Raw genomic sequence first — 17,772 nt, 5'->3', positions numbered from 1 at the left:
TAGCCGTAGGGAGCCGAGAGGACAACACATTGTCTCCATTCACTTTGTTTATATTATCAGCATTGTAAAACCTGTAAATTATACCAATTGATACTGGATCTAAATACAGCCAGGACTCTTGTTAAGAAAAGTAGATCTACAAGTTCGTGGTTCACAATAGATACCCACAGACAATATGACATGAATTTTAAGTTAATGATTATTCACGAAGCAGAGGCCACAAACAACTGTGCAGCAGTAAGAAAATTTGGAGTCACAGAAGTGAAAGTTCATAGGTGGAATTAGATATAGAATTAATCTGCTTCCATACTCTACAAAACACTGAAGTGCATGACAGAAGGTACTTCCCATTGTACCAGTTCCCATTCCATTCACACAGGAGCACAGGAAGAATTGCCTTTTAAATGCCTCTGTCTTAATTTAATCTTATCCTCACAACCTCTACAGGAGTGACATATTCCTAGTCATCTGGTTCTTGAAACTTTGTAAGTAGGCTTTCCCTGAAGTGTCTGCTGGTACAATTTCTTCAGCATCTTAGTGACACACTCCCATATGTCATACAAGCATATAACAACCATATGTGCTGCCCTTCTCTGCATATATTCCACATCCCCTATTAGTCAAATGGCTCAAATGGCTCTGAGCACTATGGGACTCAACTACTGTGGTCATCAGTCCCCTAGAACTTAGAACTACTTAAACCAAACTAACCTAAGGACATCACACACATCCATGCCCGAGGCAGGATTCGAACCTGCGACCGTAGCAGTCGCACGGCTCCGGACTGCGCGCCTAGAACCGCGAGACCACCGCGGCCGGCCCCTATTAGTCCTATCTGGTACATGTCCCTCAAAATTGAGCAATGTTCTAGGGTGAGTTACACGAGTGGTCAGTAAACAACCTTCTTCATAGACAGATCGCAATTTCCTAGTATTCTATTAATGGATCAAAGTCTATGATTGAGACTATGTGACTGTTCATTTTCATATCTCTACAAAGTATCAAACCTAGGTATTTCTACGAGTTGACTGATCCCAGCTGTGGCTTGTTTATACTGTAGCCACAGGATTATGTTTTGTAAAGTGCACAGTTTTACACTTTTGAGCATTAAAACTAAGTTGCCAATCTTTGCATGACTTTGATATCTTATGAAGACCTGAATGAATATTTGTGTAGCTAATCCATTAAATTTTGGGCATACAGTAAATACTACTTCTTCAGACGATATTTTGGCTGAGTACCATCTGGCCATCCTCAGAGCGACTCTAAACTCCAGCAAAACTGATGCTGGCATATCTGCTAAATTCACCTACAGCAAATTTATGGAACATTAATGACTTGTTGCCCGAGAAAATTTATACCAAGATGGTTAAAAACAACTGGTCTAGGGCACTGACAGATTTGGCTTGCACACCAGAGAGAAGTTAGGAGATACAGCCAGGGAATTGGTAATTTGGTTTTGTGTCCAGAGTAAAACTATGGAAAAGCTTTCAGAAAATTTTTTGGCATGTTTCATGTGGCCCTATAAAAATTGTGGAGATCCTTATACCATTCACTTTTTGGGTACAAAGCATGGCCAAAGGCAAGGTAACAAGCTTCCATTGGAATCAAATCAATGATGGAAAAATGTCAGGTCCACAAGAAGCCCATACTGACACCCTCTCCCAGGTATTGGTTTACAGCCAAGAGGTTGAGGTGTGCACCAGCCCATATCAATGAGTTACAAGTGCAGCCAGACACACTGTTACTTCATTGTTGGGAGACACACTTAGCAGCATCCTGATAGTGAGGCATGTGAAGAGACGGAGAAGGAAATTTACTGCTCGAAATGCCTGCGTAAGTCTTGTCTTGCTCGGTACACAACCTGATGGATAGCACCTGGGTGCTGGAGTAGCCAGCTACACAATGGATGGCTGATACCCAATGTTTACATCCCCATGTGAGATGGAGTCTGGTGTACCACGAGGAGGGTACCATGTGGGGGCTGTGGCTGTGTCATGGGTTTGTCTATATACTTTTCCTTCAAAGAAGAAGTAGTTGGGTATTAGAATAAAGTTAGGCGTATGAGGAATGAGAGTGTATTCAAAGTCTGAAGGACACGGAGACATGTAGTATTCAATAGCAGTAAGATCATGTGCAGGAAGGATGTCAGTGTATAGGGAAGTGGCACCAACAGTGACAAATAGGGGTCCGCAGGGTAAAGCAGTGAGGATGAAGGAGAGCTGGTGAAGTAAGTGGTTGGCACCCTCCTATACCAACCTGTTTATGGGCCATCCTGAGGAAACCTCCCTAGTCCTCCAAAACCCCAAACCCCTGGTCAGTTTCAGGTTCACTGATGATATCTTCATGATCTGGACTCAGGGCCATGACACCCTATCCTTATTCTTTCATAACCTCCACACCATCTTCTCACCCATCTGCTCCACCTGATCTTCCTCTCTAGACATTGACCACCTCCTATCTGATGGCTCTATCCCCACCTCTGCACATATTAAACACACCAGCCATCAAGCAGTACTTGCAGTTTGACAGCTGCTATCCATTTCACACCAAAACAATCCATCCCATTCAGCATTCACCCTGGTACAGTATGTCATTGCCCAGCATGCTGAAGGTTTCACAAAGGCCTTCACAGATAGGCACTATCTCCCAGACCTAGTCCACCAACAGACTTCCCATGCCACATCCCCACACACCCCCAATCCTCCCACAGCCCCAAAGAACCACCTACAAAGGAGGCCTCCATCTTCACCCAATACCATCCCTGGCTGGAACAACAACCACATCCTTTGTCAGGGTTTTCATTATCCATCACCATAACCGGAAATGACGCATATCCTTCTCAAGATTCTTCCCATCCCTCCTAAAGTGGTGCTCCATCACTCACCCAACCACCACAACATCCTAATCCATCCCTAAGCCAATCCCAATCCCTCGGCACATAGATCATATCCCCGTGGAAGCCCCAGATGCAAGACCTGCACATCTACCCCCACAGCATTTCCTATTCCAGTCCTTTCACAAGCTTATCCTACCCCATCACAGGCCAGGCCACCAGTGAAAGTAGCCATGTCATATACAACTCTGCTGCAATCATTCCACAGCTTTTTATACGGGTGTGAGTACCAACCAGCTGTCCACTAGGACAAATGGTCACTGTCAAACTGTTGCAAAGTTCAAAGTGGACTACTCTGTGGCACAAAATGCAGCTAAACAAAATATGCTTCATTTTAATGATGACTGCTTCACAAACCAGGCCATCTGGGTCCTCCTCTCCACCACAAGCTTTTCTGAACTGAGCACATGGGAGTTATGCTTATAACACATTCTCCACTCCCAAAACTATCCCAGCCTCAACTTATGGTAACCTGCTATCCCCAAACCTTCCGTCCAACACTTTTTGCTGCCTCTCTCCTGTCATCTCCACCCAATTCACATCCCCTCATCCTCACGGTGCACCACTCTATGCCAATGTACCCATCATTCTTTTCCCCTTCTACGCTCTTCTTCTTTTCCCTCTCCCCGCGTCCCACCTCCCCTCGCCCCCATAGCTTCCCGAAGCTGCACCTGGTAGCATTGCCTTTTCATCATATAGTTCCTGTATGCTCCACCAGGCAGCTCTGACTACTCTCCCCCCATCCATACCCTACTATCTCTTGCCCCACCCAGAACCCTCCCCGTTCCGGATTGCTGCCCCATTCGATGCGACAGAGTAGCCATTTCGGCCAGAGCAGCTGGAGGTAGCAGTTAAGTGGGCATGTGGAGGCAGCAGTCAAGTGGGCATGTGGAGGCAGCAGTCAAGTGGGCTTGTGGTGTGCATTTTCCTTTCCGAAGAATGCTTTGGCTGAAAGCTTCAGTGTATAATGGTCTTTTCATTGTGCTGGAGCTATCTATCCTTTTCATCATATTGTTAACAACCCAAATTCCCATTCCTGTGCACATAGCTTTATTTCAGTGTATGTTTATTCATGTTGTTGTTGTTGTTGTTGTTGTTGTTGTTGTGGTCTTCAGTCCTGAGACTGGTTTGATGCAGCTCTCCATGCTACCCTATCCTGTGCAAGTTTCTTCATCTCCCAGTACCTACTGCAACCTACATCCTTCTGAATCTCCTTAGTGTATTCATCTCTTGGTCTCCCTCTATGATTTTTACCCTCCACGCTGTCCTCCAATGCTAAATTTGTGATCCCTTGATGCCTCAGAACATGTCATACCAACCGGTCCCTTCTTCTAGTCAGTCAAGTTGTGCCACAAACTACTCTTCTCCCCAATTCTATTCAACACCACCTCATTAGTTATGTGATCTACCCATCTAATCTTCAGCATTCTTCTGTAGCACCACATTTTGAAAGCTTCTATTCTCTTCCTGTCCAAACTAGTTATCGTCCATGTTTCACTTCCATACATGGCTACACTCCATACAAATACTTTCAGAAACGACTTCCTGACACTTAAATCTATACTCGATGTTAACAAATTTCTCTTCTTCAGAAACGCTTTCCTTGCCATTGCCAGTCTACATTTTATATCCTCTCTACTTCGACCATCATCAGTTATTTTGCTCCCCAAATAGCAAAACTCTTTTACTACTCTAAGTGTCTCATTTCCTAATCTAATTCCCTCAGCATCACCCGACTTAATTCGACTACATTCCATTATTCTCGTTTTGCTTTTGTTGATGTTCATCTTATATCCTCCTTTCAAGACACTGTCCATTCCGTTCAACTGCTCTTCCAAGTCCTTTGCTGTCTCTGACAGAATTACAATGTCATCGGCGAACCTCAAAGTTTTTATTTCTTCTCCATGGATTTTAATACCTACTTCGAATTTTTCTTTTGTTATTCATAGCTAATGTAAATTCTGTCCTAATACATGTTGTTGAACACATATGTAACTCTGTCAAAATTATCGACAAAGATAATCTTATAGTTTAAGTCAAGAATTGATGGATTAAGAAGTTGATGTGTTTATCGTTGCTTGGTTGCCATCTCTGGGATCAGTTGCGTACTAGAAAATGGGCTTACAACCCAAACCCTAGGTCGTACAATAATAATAATAATAATAATAATAATACAGTTTGGGAAAAAAGGCAAAAAGTGTTTTGTTTCTTTGATACAATACACAATATTTCACGAAGAATGCTCACTTGAATCACTTACAATGATTATTATTAGAAATAGTGATACCATATATAACTGGCTTACGTACTAAGCAAATAAGGAAATGCAGATTAAGATTTGTGTAATTTTTTTTTTTTTTTTTTTTTTTTTTTTTTGCGACATTACACAAACAATGGGAGTGATAGTTTGCGAGTGTGTGGTTTTCTACATAACTGAAGAGGCACAGTACCTGATAACCTCAAATCGACAACTACAGGAAAGACGCAGAACACCACATGCAAATGCAACACAAAATACTTATCTACATATCTGCCCTTGACAAGGAGAAAAAATTTTGGAAACGTATCATGCTAAGCATGAAAAAATACATAAAAAATACATAACTAGTGCAGTATTTCAGTATTTCAATAACGAATGACGATGGCTGCAGGTTTTCAAAAGCATCAATTATGACGTATGAAATTGAGTCAAACATTCCTACTCTCCAGACAGTTATCAGTTCCAGTTATATCAGCAGTTTTTATTAGATAATAAACAAGTCCCTAACAAGTCTTTCGATGCCTATTATGTACATATATCACACACAATGTGCAAAAATGCGAAAGGGTATCCTACACACAACTTTTACAGCTTAAAACATTATTTCCCACATTTTCCATTTTCCCACATTTTACACCCTTTTTTTTTAAGTATCTTGAAAAGTGTAAAAGCAAGGTTTCACTGTAACTAAAATCACTAATGAGGGAGATTTTTCTCTGTATCTACCAACGATCATACATATTAGAACTCTTTAATGTAATGTTCTTAGTGCACATTGTGTGTTAATTTTTCGTAAAAATCCAACCTTTCAGCAATATACACCGTTGTCCTCTACAGGAAAACAAGTCTCAAAAAAGTAATGGGGTCACACTGACGTAAATGATGCAGTCATGCCCACTGAGACACAACATTACATTGGTGCCAATTACGATACATTGCCTGCAGTGAATTTGTTTCCATCACAACATATAATGCAGGACCTACTCCTATGAAGTCTCTTGGCATCGTCACCCACTTCCATGCATAGCTGAGTGTGAAACATACCTCTATCAAAAGCTGTTGACTAACATTCAAATTTCCAAAACCTATTTGATGACAGTAGTTTGATGAATGGGCTAGAATCAGATTTTGCTCAAACAAGATCTAGTGATTATTCATAAAGCTGTGTTCAGCAACAGGAGTTATTTTTTTCCTAGATTCCGTGATTTCTTTGGCAGTCAGTTGCTTATAAATTAGAACCAACAATTCTGAGGTCACTGCTCCATGAAAATTTTCTACAAGTCCTGGAAGTTTTATGTAATAGATAAATTAAATTTCTTATAACTGCACAAGATATCAAGATCAGGAAATAACTGCTATAATCAATTCCTTGCTGTAATTTTTACAGTAATTATTAAACTCATTCATGACTTTTACTCCACTTGCCAAATAATTTTGAGTTTATTAAAAACATGCTTTGCATGATCAACAACTTCATGCCTGTGGCCAGGAAACAGCCAGTAAGAGGGTAGTGGACAGGGATGGCAAAGCTATACATCCACTGCTGAGGAGCACACAGGTGAACAATGTGAGCCATGTGCCACTGAACTTCTTGTAACATTGAGCTTATCACAATAACATTTCACATTGTTATTTAAATCTTTTGACAAATATGAGATATTTTCTTTTTCTTTCATATATATCTTTTAACAGCTGTACATAATGTTATCATATCCTATTAGAATACTGAATGCTTATCATCTTGTGACACCATAGTGCTACCGAGCAATGGCAGTACTCTTGATATGCCTTTAATTACATCTTCTTACACTTTAAGCACTTAAATCCTTGTTGATACAAACTTGGATTCTTGCAAGAAGATATGTAACTTGCTTTCATTATGGTATTTCATGTGTTGTTATACACAATTTACATTTTCTCATAATTGTTTTAATTTGTAACTTTAATTTCAGTGGGAGCTATGTCAATGCAGTTTTGTAAGTATTGCACATTGACTGAAGATACTATGAAATGACATTGGTCATAGCCTAAAAATTATAACGCAAGTGTGACTTTATAGTGTGCTATAAAATACTGGTCATAAAATCATGAGCTTTATTAATTTGTTGCCATCTTTTATGACTGTCAGACTAATTATTTCTAACATTAACAAAACAATACTTACTCTAAAGTTCAATTTAAAGCTTTAAGTTCATGAACAAATTGTGTAAAACTCTTCATTTTTAAAAATACCTGTATGATGGAAGATGTGAGCTCGAAGCTGAGAAGACTGTATAAAACTCTTGCCACAAAACTGACAGATATGAGGCCTGATACCTGTGTGCGTACGTATGTGACGATTTAATGTTTCCCGTGCTGCAAATTTGGCATAGCACTGCAAAAAAAGAAAGTAGTTTATCTGATGCACATGTACAAATACACACACTGGTTCTGTGCCATCAAAACAATACAATGGTGTAACACAAAAATTTTAATGTTATTTTGTAGAGACGCGACACTGCTGCAGAAATACTATAACACCTGTTTCTGTTACAGATAGTATGTATAACTCAAGGTGCAGACTGCTTTCGTATTAAATTACAACTGTTGCTTAAAACAAGACTTTTGCTTGAACAAGTTCCAAGACATCTCTCTCTCTCTCTCTCTCTCTCTCTCTCTCTCTCTCTCTCTCTCTCCCCCCCCTTCCCCCCCCCCCCCCCCAAATTCCACAGTCGCTCTCCTGCATACCTTACTAAACTAACACACTGTGCTGAAAGCATTTGATACTCTTGTACTCATTATGTTTATATAGTACTTCCTTCTGCATGCTATTACCTGTCAGTAAACTATGTAAGGGAATGAATTCACTTGAATGCCACCAAAGTCATGTGATTCGTCTCTGGAAGTCTTTGTTTCTGTTTGACTCTAGAAGAATCAAAATTTATTATTTTCTGTGATTTATTTGTACTCAAACTTGTAATGCTGAAGAAGCAACTATGTAACAACTGATTTTATCAGCACCAATTACTACACTACTTCAACTTCAAAGAATATTGTCTGTTTAGTGAGAGGTATAGGTCCACGTCTTTCAGATTCACTGACATGTTTGTTGCATGGGATTACTGTAAATGTAGTATTTGTGTTTTATATCAATATCTGACATGTTTATTTACTGCCTCACTTTTCTTCACAGATGAGAACTTTTTTTATCTGTCTCTCTTGGCTCTATTACCATACATTAAGGGCACAAAAATATTAGTACTTCACTTAATAATTTCCTGCTTCTTCCTTTCCAAACAGTCTGCATTTTAAACCACTGTTACTTCTTTGCAGGTGGATCTGTTCTGAAGCAAGGTAGTCAGTAACTATGCTTGTATGTCACGAATGCATGCAACAGTGCCATCTGGTGGGTAGCCTACACTAGGTGTGCCTGCCCACTAGCATGGTTTTTAAAAGTTAATTTGTAGTTCCTTTCGCAGAAACAGAGTGTTACAAAAATGAAAACTAGTTACAAACATTTTATAAACATTTTCAGTATGCCACGTCTGGCAACTCTCAAATATTGGAAAAAAGACTAACACCAAAGCTGCTGTTTACTTCCTGGATGACTAGTTCTGGGACTTGCCAATTTACAAAAGCCACATATTACAGAGAACTAAATTCGTTATTAGTGGATGTGCTTGAAGTGGACAATAAAGGTATCAGTGATAAAAAGGTTCATATGATAACTACCTACATATTTTTATTCAGGATTGGTTGGTGTGGACACTTCTGTTTATGTCATCACACTTAACTATCTCATGTTGTTGTTGTTGTGGTCTTCAGTCCAGAGACTGGTTTGATGCAGCTCTCCATGCTACTCTATCCTGTGCAAGCTTCCTCATCTCCCAGTACCTACTGCAACCTACATTCTTCTGAATCTGTTTAGTGTATTCATCTCTTGGTCTCCCTCTACGATTTTTACCCTTTTTTATGCTTTTTTATCTCATATTTGCGTTAATAATGTGACACCTTACAATTATTAGGTGAATGTACATGCATAATATGCATTTTTCTTAATTTCTGTATCTTCATTACCAAGCATGATGTGATCCACATGATAACAGTGTTTTATACACGATGGAGAATTTGTTATTACTGGATTACACTGTGGGTCACACTGGCTTATTTACCGTATGCTGGGTGATAAAGGTATCACATTTAAGGAAACAAATATATTATGCACATAGATTAACATAATACTTAAGGTGTAATTACATCCGTGACATCTTTTAATGCAGATATGAGATAGAGTTAAGTACGATGATGTAAACTAAACTGTCCACACCAACCATATCCTAAATACAATTAAATGAAGCAGTTACGATATGAACCGCTTTATCACAAGTTTCTTCTAGTGGTCATTTTCACAGCAGCTGTATTCAAATTGACAAATCTTTAACATGATGCAGCACGTCAGCAACCGTATATGTATAGAAATAAACAATTTTTTCAGCCTTCAGTTGCAAGGTAATTTTTACTCGTTTACCTAGGTTTCGATTCCAGTAATGGAATCTTCTTCAGAACAAAAAATTAAATTATTTTGAGAGCCAAACACTGGCCATGTCACAGATTAAAAATTAAAACAATAAAGACACATAATCATAAGATTATGTCTGTCAAAATTAATACCATTAAGGCGAACGTAGACAAAGCTACAAGGGCCAGAAATAAGATGTGGTCCTTATTTCTGGCCGGCGTAGCTTCATCTACGTTCGCCTTAATGGTATTAATTTTGACAGACATAATCTTATGATTATGCATCTTTATTGTTTTAATTTTTAATCTGTGACATGGCCAGTGTTTGGCTCTCAAAATAATTTAATTTTTTGTTCTGAAGAAGATTCCATTACTGGAATCGAAACCTAGGTAAACGAGTAAAAATTACCTTGCAACTGAAGGCTGAAAAAATTGTTTATTTGTATTCAAATTGCATTAGTTTCAAAGAAAAATGCCTTTTTGCTTCCTGCACATAAGGTAAAACACTTATAGGTGCACAAATTAAATAAAAAACTTAAGGTGCAACAAGCAAGAAGATACTTTTACTTTTAAACTACTACAATTTGAACCATTTTATTACTGATGTCTTCATCATCAACATTCTAACACCCAATTTTAACAAATTTTGTTCTTTGTGATAGGTGGCTCGTGATAATGGGCAAAGCCTGTAACAAGTCAACTGGTAAATAAACAGCAGCTTTGGTGTTAACATGTCTTTTCTTCAATAGTTACAAACAAGCACTAAGCAGCACAGTGCCTGAGGCTGTTGAACAGTAGTCAGGCCAGTCAGAAGCCACTTCAAGATGGGTGTCAGTGTTCAGGCATGCTCCTGTACATACCAAAATGTCACAAAGTTAGAACTTCAAATCCTATCCTAGATCATTAGGATTAGCTACACGACTTTTCAAAATGCAACTTATCAGCTTATCCACATTTAGTGGAAAACCATGGATTTCAAATCCATTGCCACTGGTTATGAACATGAATACAACCATTTTCATTGTTCTGCTCCACTTTTTCACATTGTCAAAAATATTTAAATTATGTGATTCAACCAATGGTAATGATCACACTGTTTCATTCATGTGTACTTGTACACTCTCCCCTGTGTCACTCGCTGACATGTTTCTTCTTGACTTACATTCAGGGAATTAAAATAAATGCTATTCAATAGAAAGAGCGTCACAAATTGAGCAAGTCTAAACACATTGGTCCACCTCTGGCCCTTATGCATGCAGTTATTCAGCTTGTCACTGATTTACAGAGTTGTTGGACATCCTCCTGACACATATCAAGCCAAATTCTGTTCAAATGGTGCTTTAGAGCATCCAAGATCGTTGGATGGCCTTGCGCATAATCAAAATCCCAAGATGGTTGGACAGCGCTATTCACAATGCTCCTCATGTTTTCAATTGGGGAGAGCTCCAACAACCTTGCCGACATAGAATACTGTTGACAGCACTTCTGCTGCTGTGAAGGTGCCATGGATGACACCAAAGAGGTCCTGAAAATGAAATGGCACCCCAGACCATAACTCCTGGTTGTCAGCTGCATGGCGAGTGACAGTCAGGTTGGTATCCCACCACTGTCAGGGGTGTCTCCAGACACGTGTTTGTTGGTCATCAGGGCTCAATTCGAAGGAGGACTCATCGTTGAAGACAATTCTACTTCAGCCAACAGGAGTCCAGGCTGAATGTGTCCAACACCACTGAAAATGTGCTTATTGGTGTACAGAGTTCAACAGGAGTCATAGCAAGGGATGTCATGAGCTCAATCCCCTTTCTGTGAGCCACCTATTAATGGTCCCCCATGGTCACTGAAGCCCCAGTTGTCCATCTGATCAATAATAATGATGATGAATACGGCATTTTGAGTGTGTCTCTGATGACTGCTCAGTTCCTACATTCTATTGTCTCTCTTCAGGGTGTGTTCGGCCATGGTTCACCTACGAGGTGCGACAATAAAGTAATGAGACTGATTTTCTTTGCAAGACATGGCAAGCCTGCAGGCTTGCGTAGGCACAATATCTTGGTCTATAAGATGCTTCTAGTCCAAGCGGCACATCGATGCAACTGCTGTGTCGTGAGTTGTGCTGTAATAGATTAACGTAAGCTTCAGAAGGCTTTTGGAGAGGAGATAAAACACCAAAGTTCACAATGGTGCTCAAAGGGAGTACCCGGACCAAAGAAAGCTTGTATGTCAAAGTCAAAAGTGAAATGCATGCTTGTGTGCTTCTTTGATTCCAAGGGAATTGTTCATAAGGAGTGGGTGCCTCCTGGACAAACAGTTAACCAATATTACTCAAAGAAATTTTAGAAAGACTTCGTAAAAAGAGTTCTTCGTGTCCGTGCCAGCTTTGCTGATAACTGGATTCTGCACCACGATAATGTGCCATCCCATACTGCTCTGTCAGTACAGCAATATTTTACCCTCAAAACAAATTTCAGTACTACCACAGCCACCTTATTCACCAGATATCGCTCCGTGTGACTTTTTCTATTTCCAAGAGTCAAAACGGCAGTCAAGGGATACCATTTTCAAACAACACAAGATGTCCAAAAAGCTGTGACGAGGGTCTTGGAGAATATTACAGAAGATGAGTTCCAGAAATGTTTCCATCAATTGGCAGAAGTGCTGGAAAAAGTGAGTGCAATCAGAAGGGTACTACTTTGAAGGAGACAACACTAAACTTGACTAAAACGGTATGCAACATTTTTTTTTTTCACATCAGTCTCATTACTTTATTGTCACACCTCGTGTTCCTGGCAAAGTCATTGTGACATCACTCCTATTTAAATATCGAACAATTCGCTGATTATTTCAACTATCTTCTTTGAGCCCAAATACACGTCCTCTCTCAAACACTGACAACTGTGTATATTGTTCACACGTTGGTCTACAGGGCATAGTTCCTGTCCAACTGAGTGCACGGAATGAATTTCGCAAAGACTTTATGGCCTGATATTGACATGTCCCCTGTTTGCTATCCTTGCCAGCTGCAGCATCACAGATTCATCCATCAGCTGCCAAATGTTTAAGATTTTGCATTTTCCTTCGATACATGTATGAATATTGTTTTGTGACCAATTTGAATAACTCCTTCATGGTGCATTGTGTATATTGCAACACAATGACAGCATAAAGCTGACATCATGACAGGCAAAAGTGAAAAGATGGGCACCATCCAGAATATACCATTAATAAGTGCTAGGGCAGCAAGGAGTGAAGTTATTTATTATTTATGACTGTGCAGTATATGAAACGGCAGAAATTATAACAATTTTAAAAATCACCACCACCCAAAAGTGTATTTAGTGTCAAATTTGTATGTGTATTCTACAAACATGTTTTGGCACAATTAGGGAGGTGGTGTAGCTGTAGAACATACTGTGAATAGAGATCTTTATTATGTACTATTAATGAAAGCTCTCTTTTTTATTAGAAGAAAGATTATATTATTTGTATAACAGTAATTAATCATGGGTATCATTTGTAAATAGTACTAACATTAATATGTACAGTCTGGGCAGTTAGGCATAAGACAAAAAGAGCATATGATAGTTATAATTTACTTTTTTTCTGGATTATTTCAATTTTTTACTTCAAAAATTTTACGTATTTAAATATTCCACAAGACAAGATGTGTGGTATGATCAGCTTTGCTCGTCAGACCATTTCAGAAATTTTACTAATAGGCTGCAGCTGATGATAGAACAAGCTGGCTTCAGAGAAACAGTTGTGAAGAATTCCTTTACCTTAATTGACTAAATTACTTTTTTTTAAAGTTAAGTTCTAATGTATTTCATAAAACAAAAAATGTTTGTTTCTCTCTTCCTCACAACAGTTGGAGTCCCCTTCATCCTGGGGTACAAGTGGTCTGCAGCTGCTTTCTAATCTTCCCAACATAGCCCCCTTCCCTCTCTGAGGAAGAAGATTATTATTTTCACTTTTACACGTACTTTAATTTCACCTCTCTGTAAATCATCTTGTGTTTGAAACTTGTATGTTATTCCTCCAATGGTTCATAGTACATACACTAACCATCTAAAAAGTTCTGAGACTGATTTTATCCCTGGCGTATAAGCAATGTCCACACCGTAACTGTGGTGGCACCTTGAACTACTAACTGTAAACAACAGACACGCATTCAACCAGATGTTTCGGAGCAGGCGCTGTTAAGTAGTGGACAGGTGACATCAGCTTGCCAACATTGTTATGCCACAAATTGCAATGAAAGCAACATCTCTAAATCAAGTTCAAGGTACTCCTCCAGAATGTTTTGGAGAAAAGTGTCTGCAAAGTTTGTCTCACACACCTGGACTTCCAAACAAAAACGCATGGACACGTGTCGGAAATTGACTGATGTGCAAAATGCAACAATTCTTTTCTGGAAAAAATCATCACGGGTGATGTAACATAGTGTTATCTATATGAACCTACTACAAAAAGGCAAAGTACAGAAATTCACATGAAGGGTCAACGTTTTCATGACATAACCAACATTCAAACAAACGTGAAGCACCAGTTGAATAACATCACAAAGAAGGACTTTTTGATGGTCACTTGTTTGTATGAACTTTCTGTGCATTGTATTCAAGTCGGGGGTGGAGATATATAGGATACCTGAAGCATTAAAAGAACTATCTTAACGTTTCTCTATTTTTTATTAATTCAGTCTCAACATTTTTTGGACTCATGGGGTATCTCTTCAGCAAATAGCTGCTGCATGGTTTCAGTACTCCAAAAGTTTGATAACCTCTGTCACATTACACAGTCATTTCTTGGTGGTGATATATACTTTTTGTATACTGGTCTAGCCTTGGTGTTGCAGATGCTTTTTCCACTCTTCTGTTAATAATAACACTTTACTATCAATTTTTTTCTAATATATTTCCAGCTCCAGCACAGAAACTCCTAATTTCAAACTAGAATTTTAGTACTTATTCATTTTCACTTACCTCCTTGCATTCATAAGGCCGCTCGCCTGTGTGCATCCGTCGATGTTTCTTCATTGCACCACTTGAAGGAAATCTCTTTGGGCAGAGATCACATGCATATGGCCTCTCACCTTAAAAGAAAAGAATCCTTTTCAAAATTCACAACTTCCACATGATAATCTACTGTTTCGAGATGTGAAAAGTCACAATTTTCCTAACAAAAAATTAAAAGTTATCTCTGGTTTTTATCTGTAAGGATTATCTGGTGAAAGGATTCATCCAGTTGTTAGAATTGTCCACCAACAGACCAAATTCCAGAAATCCAACATGATCTCCAGTTTCCAGAATGAGATTTTCACTCTGCAGCGGAGTGTGCGCTGATATGAAACTTCCTGGCAGATTAAAACTGTGTGCCCAACCGAGACTCAAACTCGGGACCTTTGCCTTTCGCGGGCAAGTGCTCTACCATCTGAGCTACCGAAGCACGACTCACGCCCGGTCCTCACAGCTCAGATGGTAGAGCACTTGCCCGCGAAAGGCAAAGGTCCCGAGTTCGAGTTTCGGTCGGGCACACAGTTTTAATCTGCCAGGAATTTTCATATCAGCGCACACTCCACTGCAGAGTGAAAATCTCATTCTGGAAACATCCCCCGGGCTGTGGCTAAGCCATGTCTCCGCAGTATCCTTTCTTTCAGGAGTGCTAGTTCTGCAAGGTTTGCAGAAGAGCTTCTGAAAAGTTTGGAAGGTAGGAGACAAGGTACTGGCAGAAGTAAAGCTGTGAGGACCGGACGTGAGTCGTGCTTCGGTAGCTCAGATGGTAGAGCACTTGCCCGCGAAAGGCAAAGGTCCCGAGTTCGAGTCTCGGTCGGGCACACAGTTTTAATCTGCCAGGAAGTTTTATGATCTCCAGTCTTTCCTCAAATCCTCAAGCCCATCCCAGAACCTCTCTCTGGAGTCTATACATCTCCTCATCCCTACCACTTCCCACACTCCTACCTTCTACATGCTTCCTAATTCCATAAACCCGACTACCTAGGACACCCCATTGTATCCAGTTACTGTGCCACCACAGAGAGAATCTCTGCTCTTATAGACCAACACCTTCAGCCTATTACCCACAATCTACCCACTATATAAAAGACACTAACCATTTCCTCCACGGACTCTCCACAGTACCTGTTTCTTTACCACACGGTGCCCTGCTCGTCACTATTGATGTCACCTCCCTTTACACTAACATCCCTAATGCCCATGGCCTTGCTCTGCTACTGAACACTACATTTCCCAATGCCCAATGTATTTTAAAACTACAACCTCCTACCTGGTCACCAAGACCAACTATATCCTCACCCACAATTACTTCACCTTTAAAGACATCACCTATAAAAAAATCCTTGGTACAGCAATGGGCACCTGTATGGCACCATCCTATGCCAACGTATTCATGCACCATTGAGGAATTCTTCCTAACCACCCAGAATCTCAAATCCCTCACCTCCTTCAGATTTATTGATGACATCTTCATGGTCTGGACCAAGGGTGAAGACAACCAATCCACATTCCTCCACAACTCAACATAATCTCCCCAATTTGCTTCACCTGATCCCCTTCAAACCAACAAGACACCTTCTTGATGTTGATCTCCAACTCAAAGATGGCTACATTAGTACCTCTGTCCATATCAAATCTACCAACAACCAGCAATATCTCCACTTCAACAGCTGCCATCCATTCCATACCAAGGAGTCCCTTCCATACAGCCTAGCTACCCATGGCCTTTGCATCTGTAGTGACGAGCAATCCATCTCAAAACATACCAAGTGTCTCATTGAGCCATTCACAGACTCAAATTACCCTCCAAACCTTGTACAGAAACAGACCTGCCGTGCCTTATCTCTCCAGTCATCACCCACCACCTCCCAAAGTCCCACCATCCAGCTATTAAGGAGCATTCCCTCACAACTCAGTACCACCCAGAAGTGGAGCAATTGAATCACATTCTACACCAGGGTTTTGACTATCTGTTGTCGTGCCCTGAAATGAGGAACTTCTTACGCACTATTCTATGCTCCCCTCCCAAAGTGATGTTCCGCCGCCCACTGAACATACACAACATCCTCGTCTATCCCTACTCTACTCCTGCTCCCAACCCCTTGCCACATGGCTCATATCCCTGTAATAGACCTACATGCAAGACTTGTCCTCGCACATCCTACCACCACCACGTACTCCAGTCCGGTCACAAGCATCTTATAAAATGCAGGGCTATCTGTGAAACTAGTCATGTGATCCAAAAGGTAAGCCGCAACCACTGTGCTGTGTTCTACATGGGCATCACAACCAACAAGCTGTCTGTCCACTGTACACATGAATGGCCATCAACAAACTGTCGGCAAGAAACAGCTGAACCACTCAGTTGCTGAGCACACTGCCCAACACTGTTCTTCACTTCAATGACTGTTTCACAACCTGCGGCATCTGAATCCCTCCTACTAGCATTTGCTTCTCTGAACTGCGAAGCTGAGAACTCTCACTGCAGTATAGCCTATGTTCCCGTAACCCCCATGCCTCAACCTTCTTTAATCACTGTCCTTCATCTATATATCCCCTCCCCTGTTCCACTACAGCACTACACAGCCTTGTATCGCACCAACACACCCACAGTATTTTTATTTCTCTTCTTTTCTGTTCTCTTCACCGCCCCCACCTCCCCAGACTACTCCTGCCCTCCATCTAACCTCTCATCTGCACGTAGCTATCCTACCACTCTCACCACCACATCACTGTATGCTCCATAAACGGCACTTTACTGTTCCCCCTACCTTGCTATCCCTCCCCCTGCTCTCCAAGCCACTTCCTTAGCCCCATCACCCAGACCGCTTCTCCCATCATAAGCAGTTCCTCACAGTCTGGGCTCAGCAGTGAGAAACAGTGATCATGTACAGTTGAGTTGTGTTTGCATGAATATATATATATATATATATATATATGTGTGTGTGTGTGTGTGTGTGTGTGTGTGTGTGTGTGGTTTTTTTTTTTTTTTTTTTTTTTTTTTTTTTTTTTTTTTTTTTTTTTTTTTGTCTACGTCAGAAGAAGGCCTTTCAGGCTGAAAGCTCACATATTTATCAGTCTTTTGTTGTGCCTGTCTGTGACTCAACACC

General features: G+C 40.3%; 1 protein-coding gene across 2 annotated transcripts in view; it reads right to left on the bottom strand.

Annotated features, from left to right (window-relative positions):
* LOC126195409 (gastrula zinc finger protein XlCGF57.1-like) overlaps positions 1 to 17,772 on the bottom strand; it is a 135,243-nt gene that overhangs the window by 12,237 nt on the left and 105,234 nt on the right. For both annotated transcript variants that reach the window (XM_049934006.1, XM_049934007.1), the window contains exons 10-11: positions 14,633 to 14,742; positions 7,389 to 7,530 (exon numbers count right to left, since the gene is read on the bottom strand). In XM_049934006.1, the coding sequence (XP_049789963.1) occupies positions 7,389 to 7,530; positions 14,633 to 14,742 (252 nt within the window). The remainder of the gene's footprint in view (positions 1 to 7,388; positions 7,531 to 14,632; positions 14,743 to 17,772) is intronic.

The sequence above is a fragment of the Schistocerca nitens genome, chromosome 7 (assembly GCF_023898315.1).
Source record: "Schistocerca nitens isolate TAMUIC-IGC-003100 chromosome 7, iqSchNite1.1, whole genome shotgun sequence".
Lineage (NCBI taxonomy): Eukaryota > Metazoa > Arthropoda > Insecta > Orthoptera > Acrididae > Schistocerca > Schistocerca nitens.
Note: the sequence above shows the minus strand (reverse complement) of the source record. Positions and strands in the feature narration are given on the sequence as shown.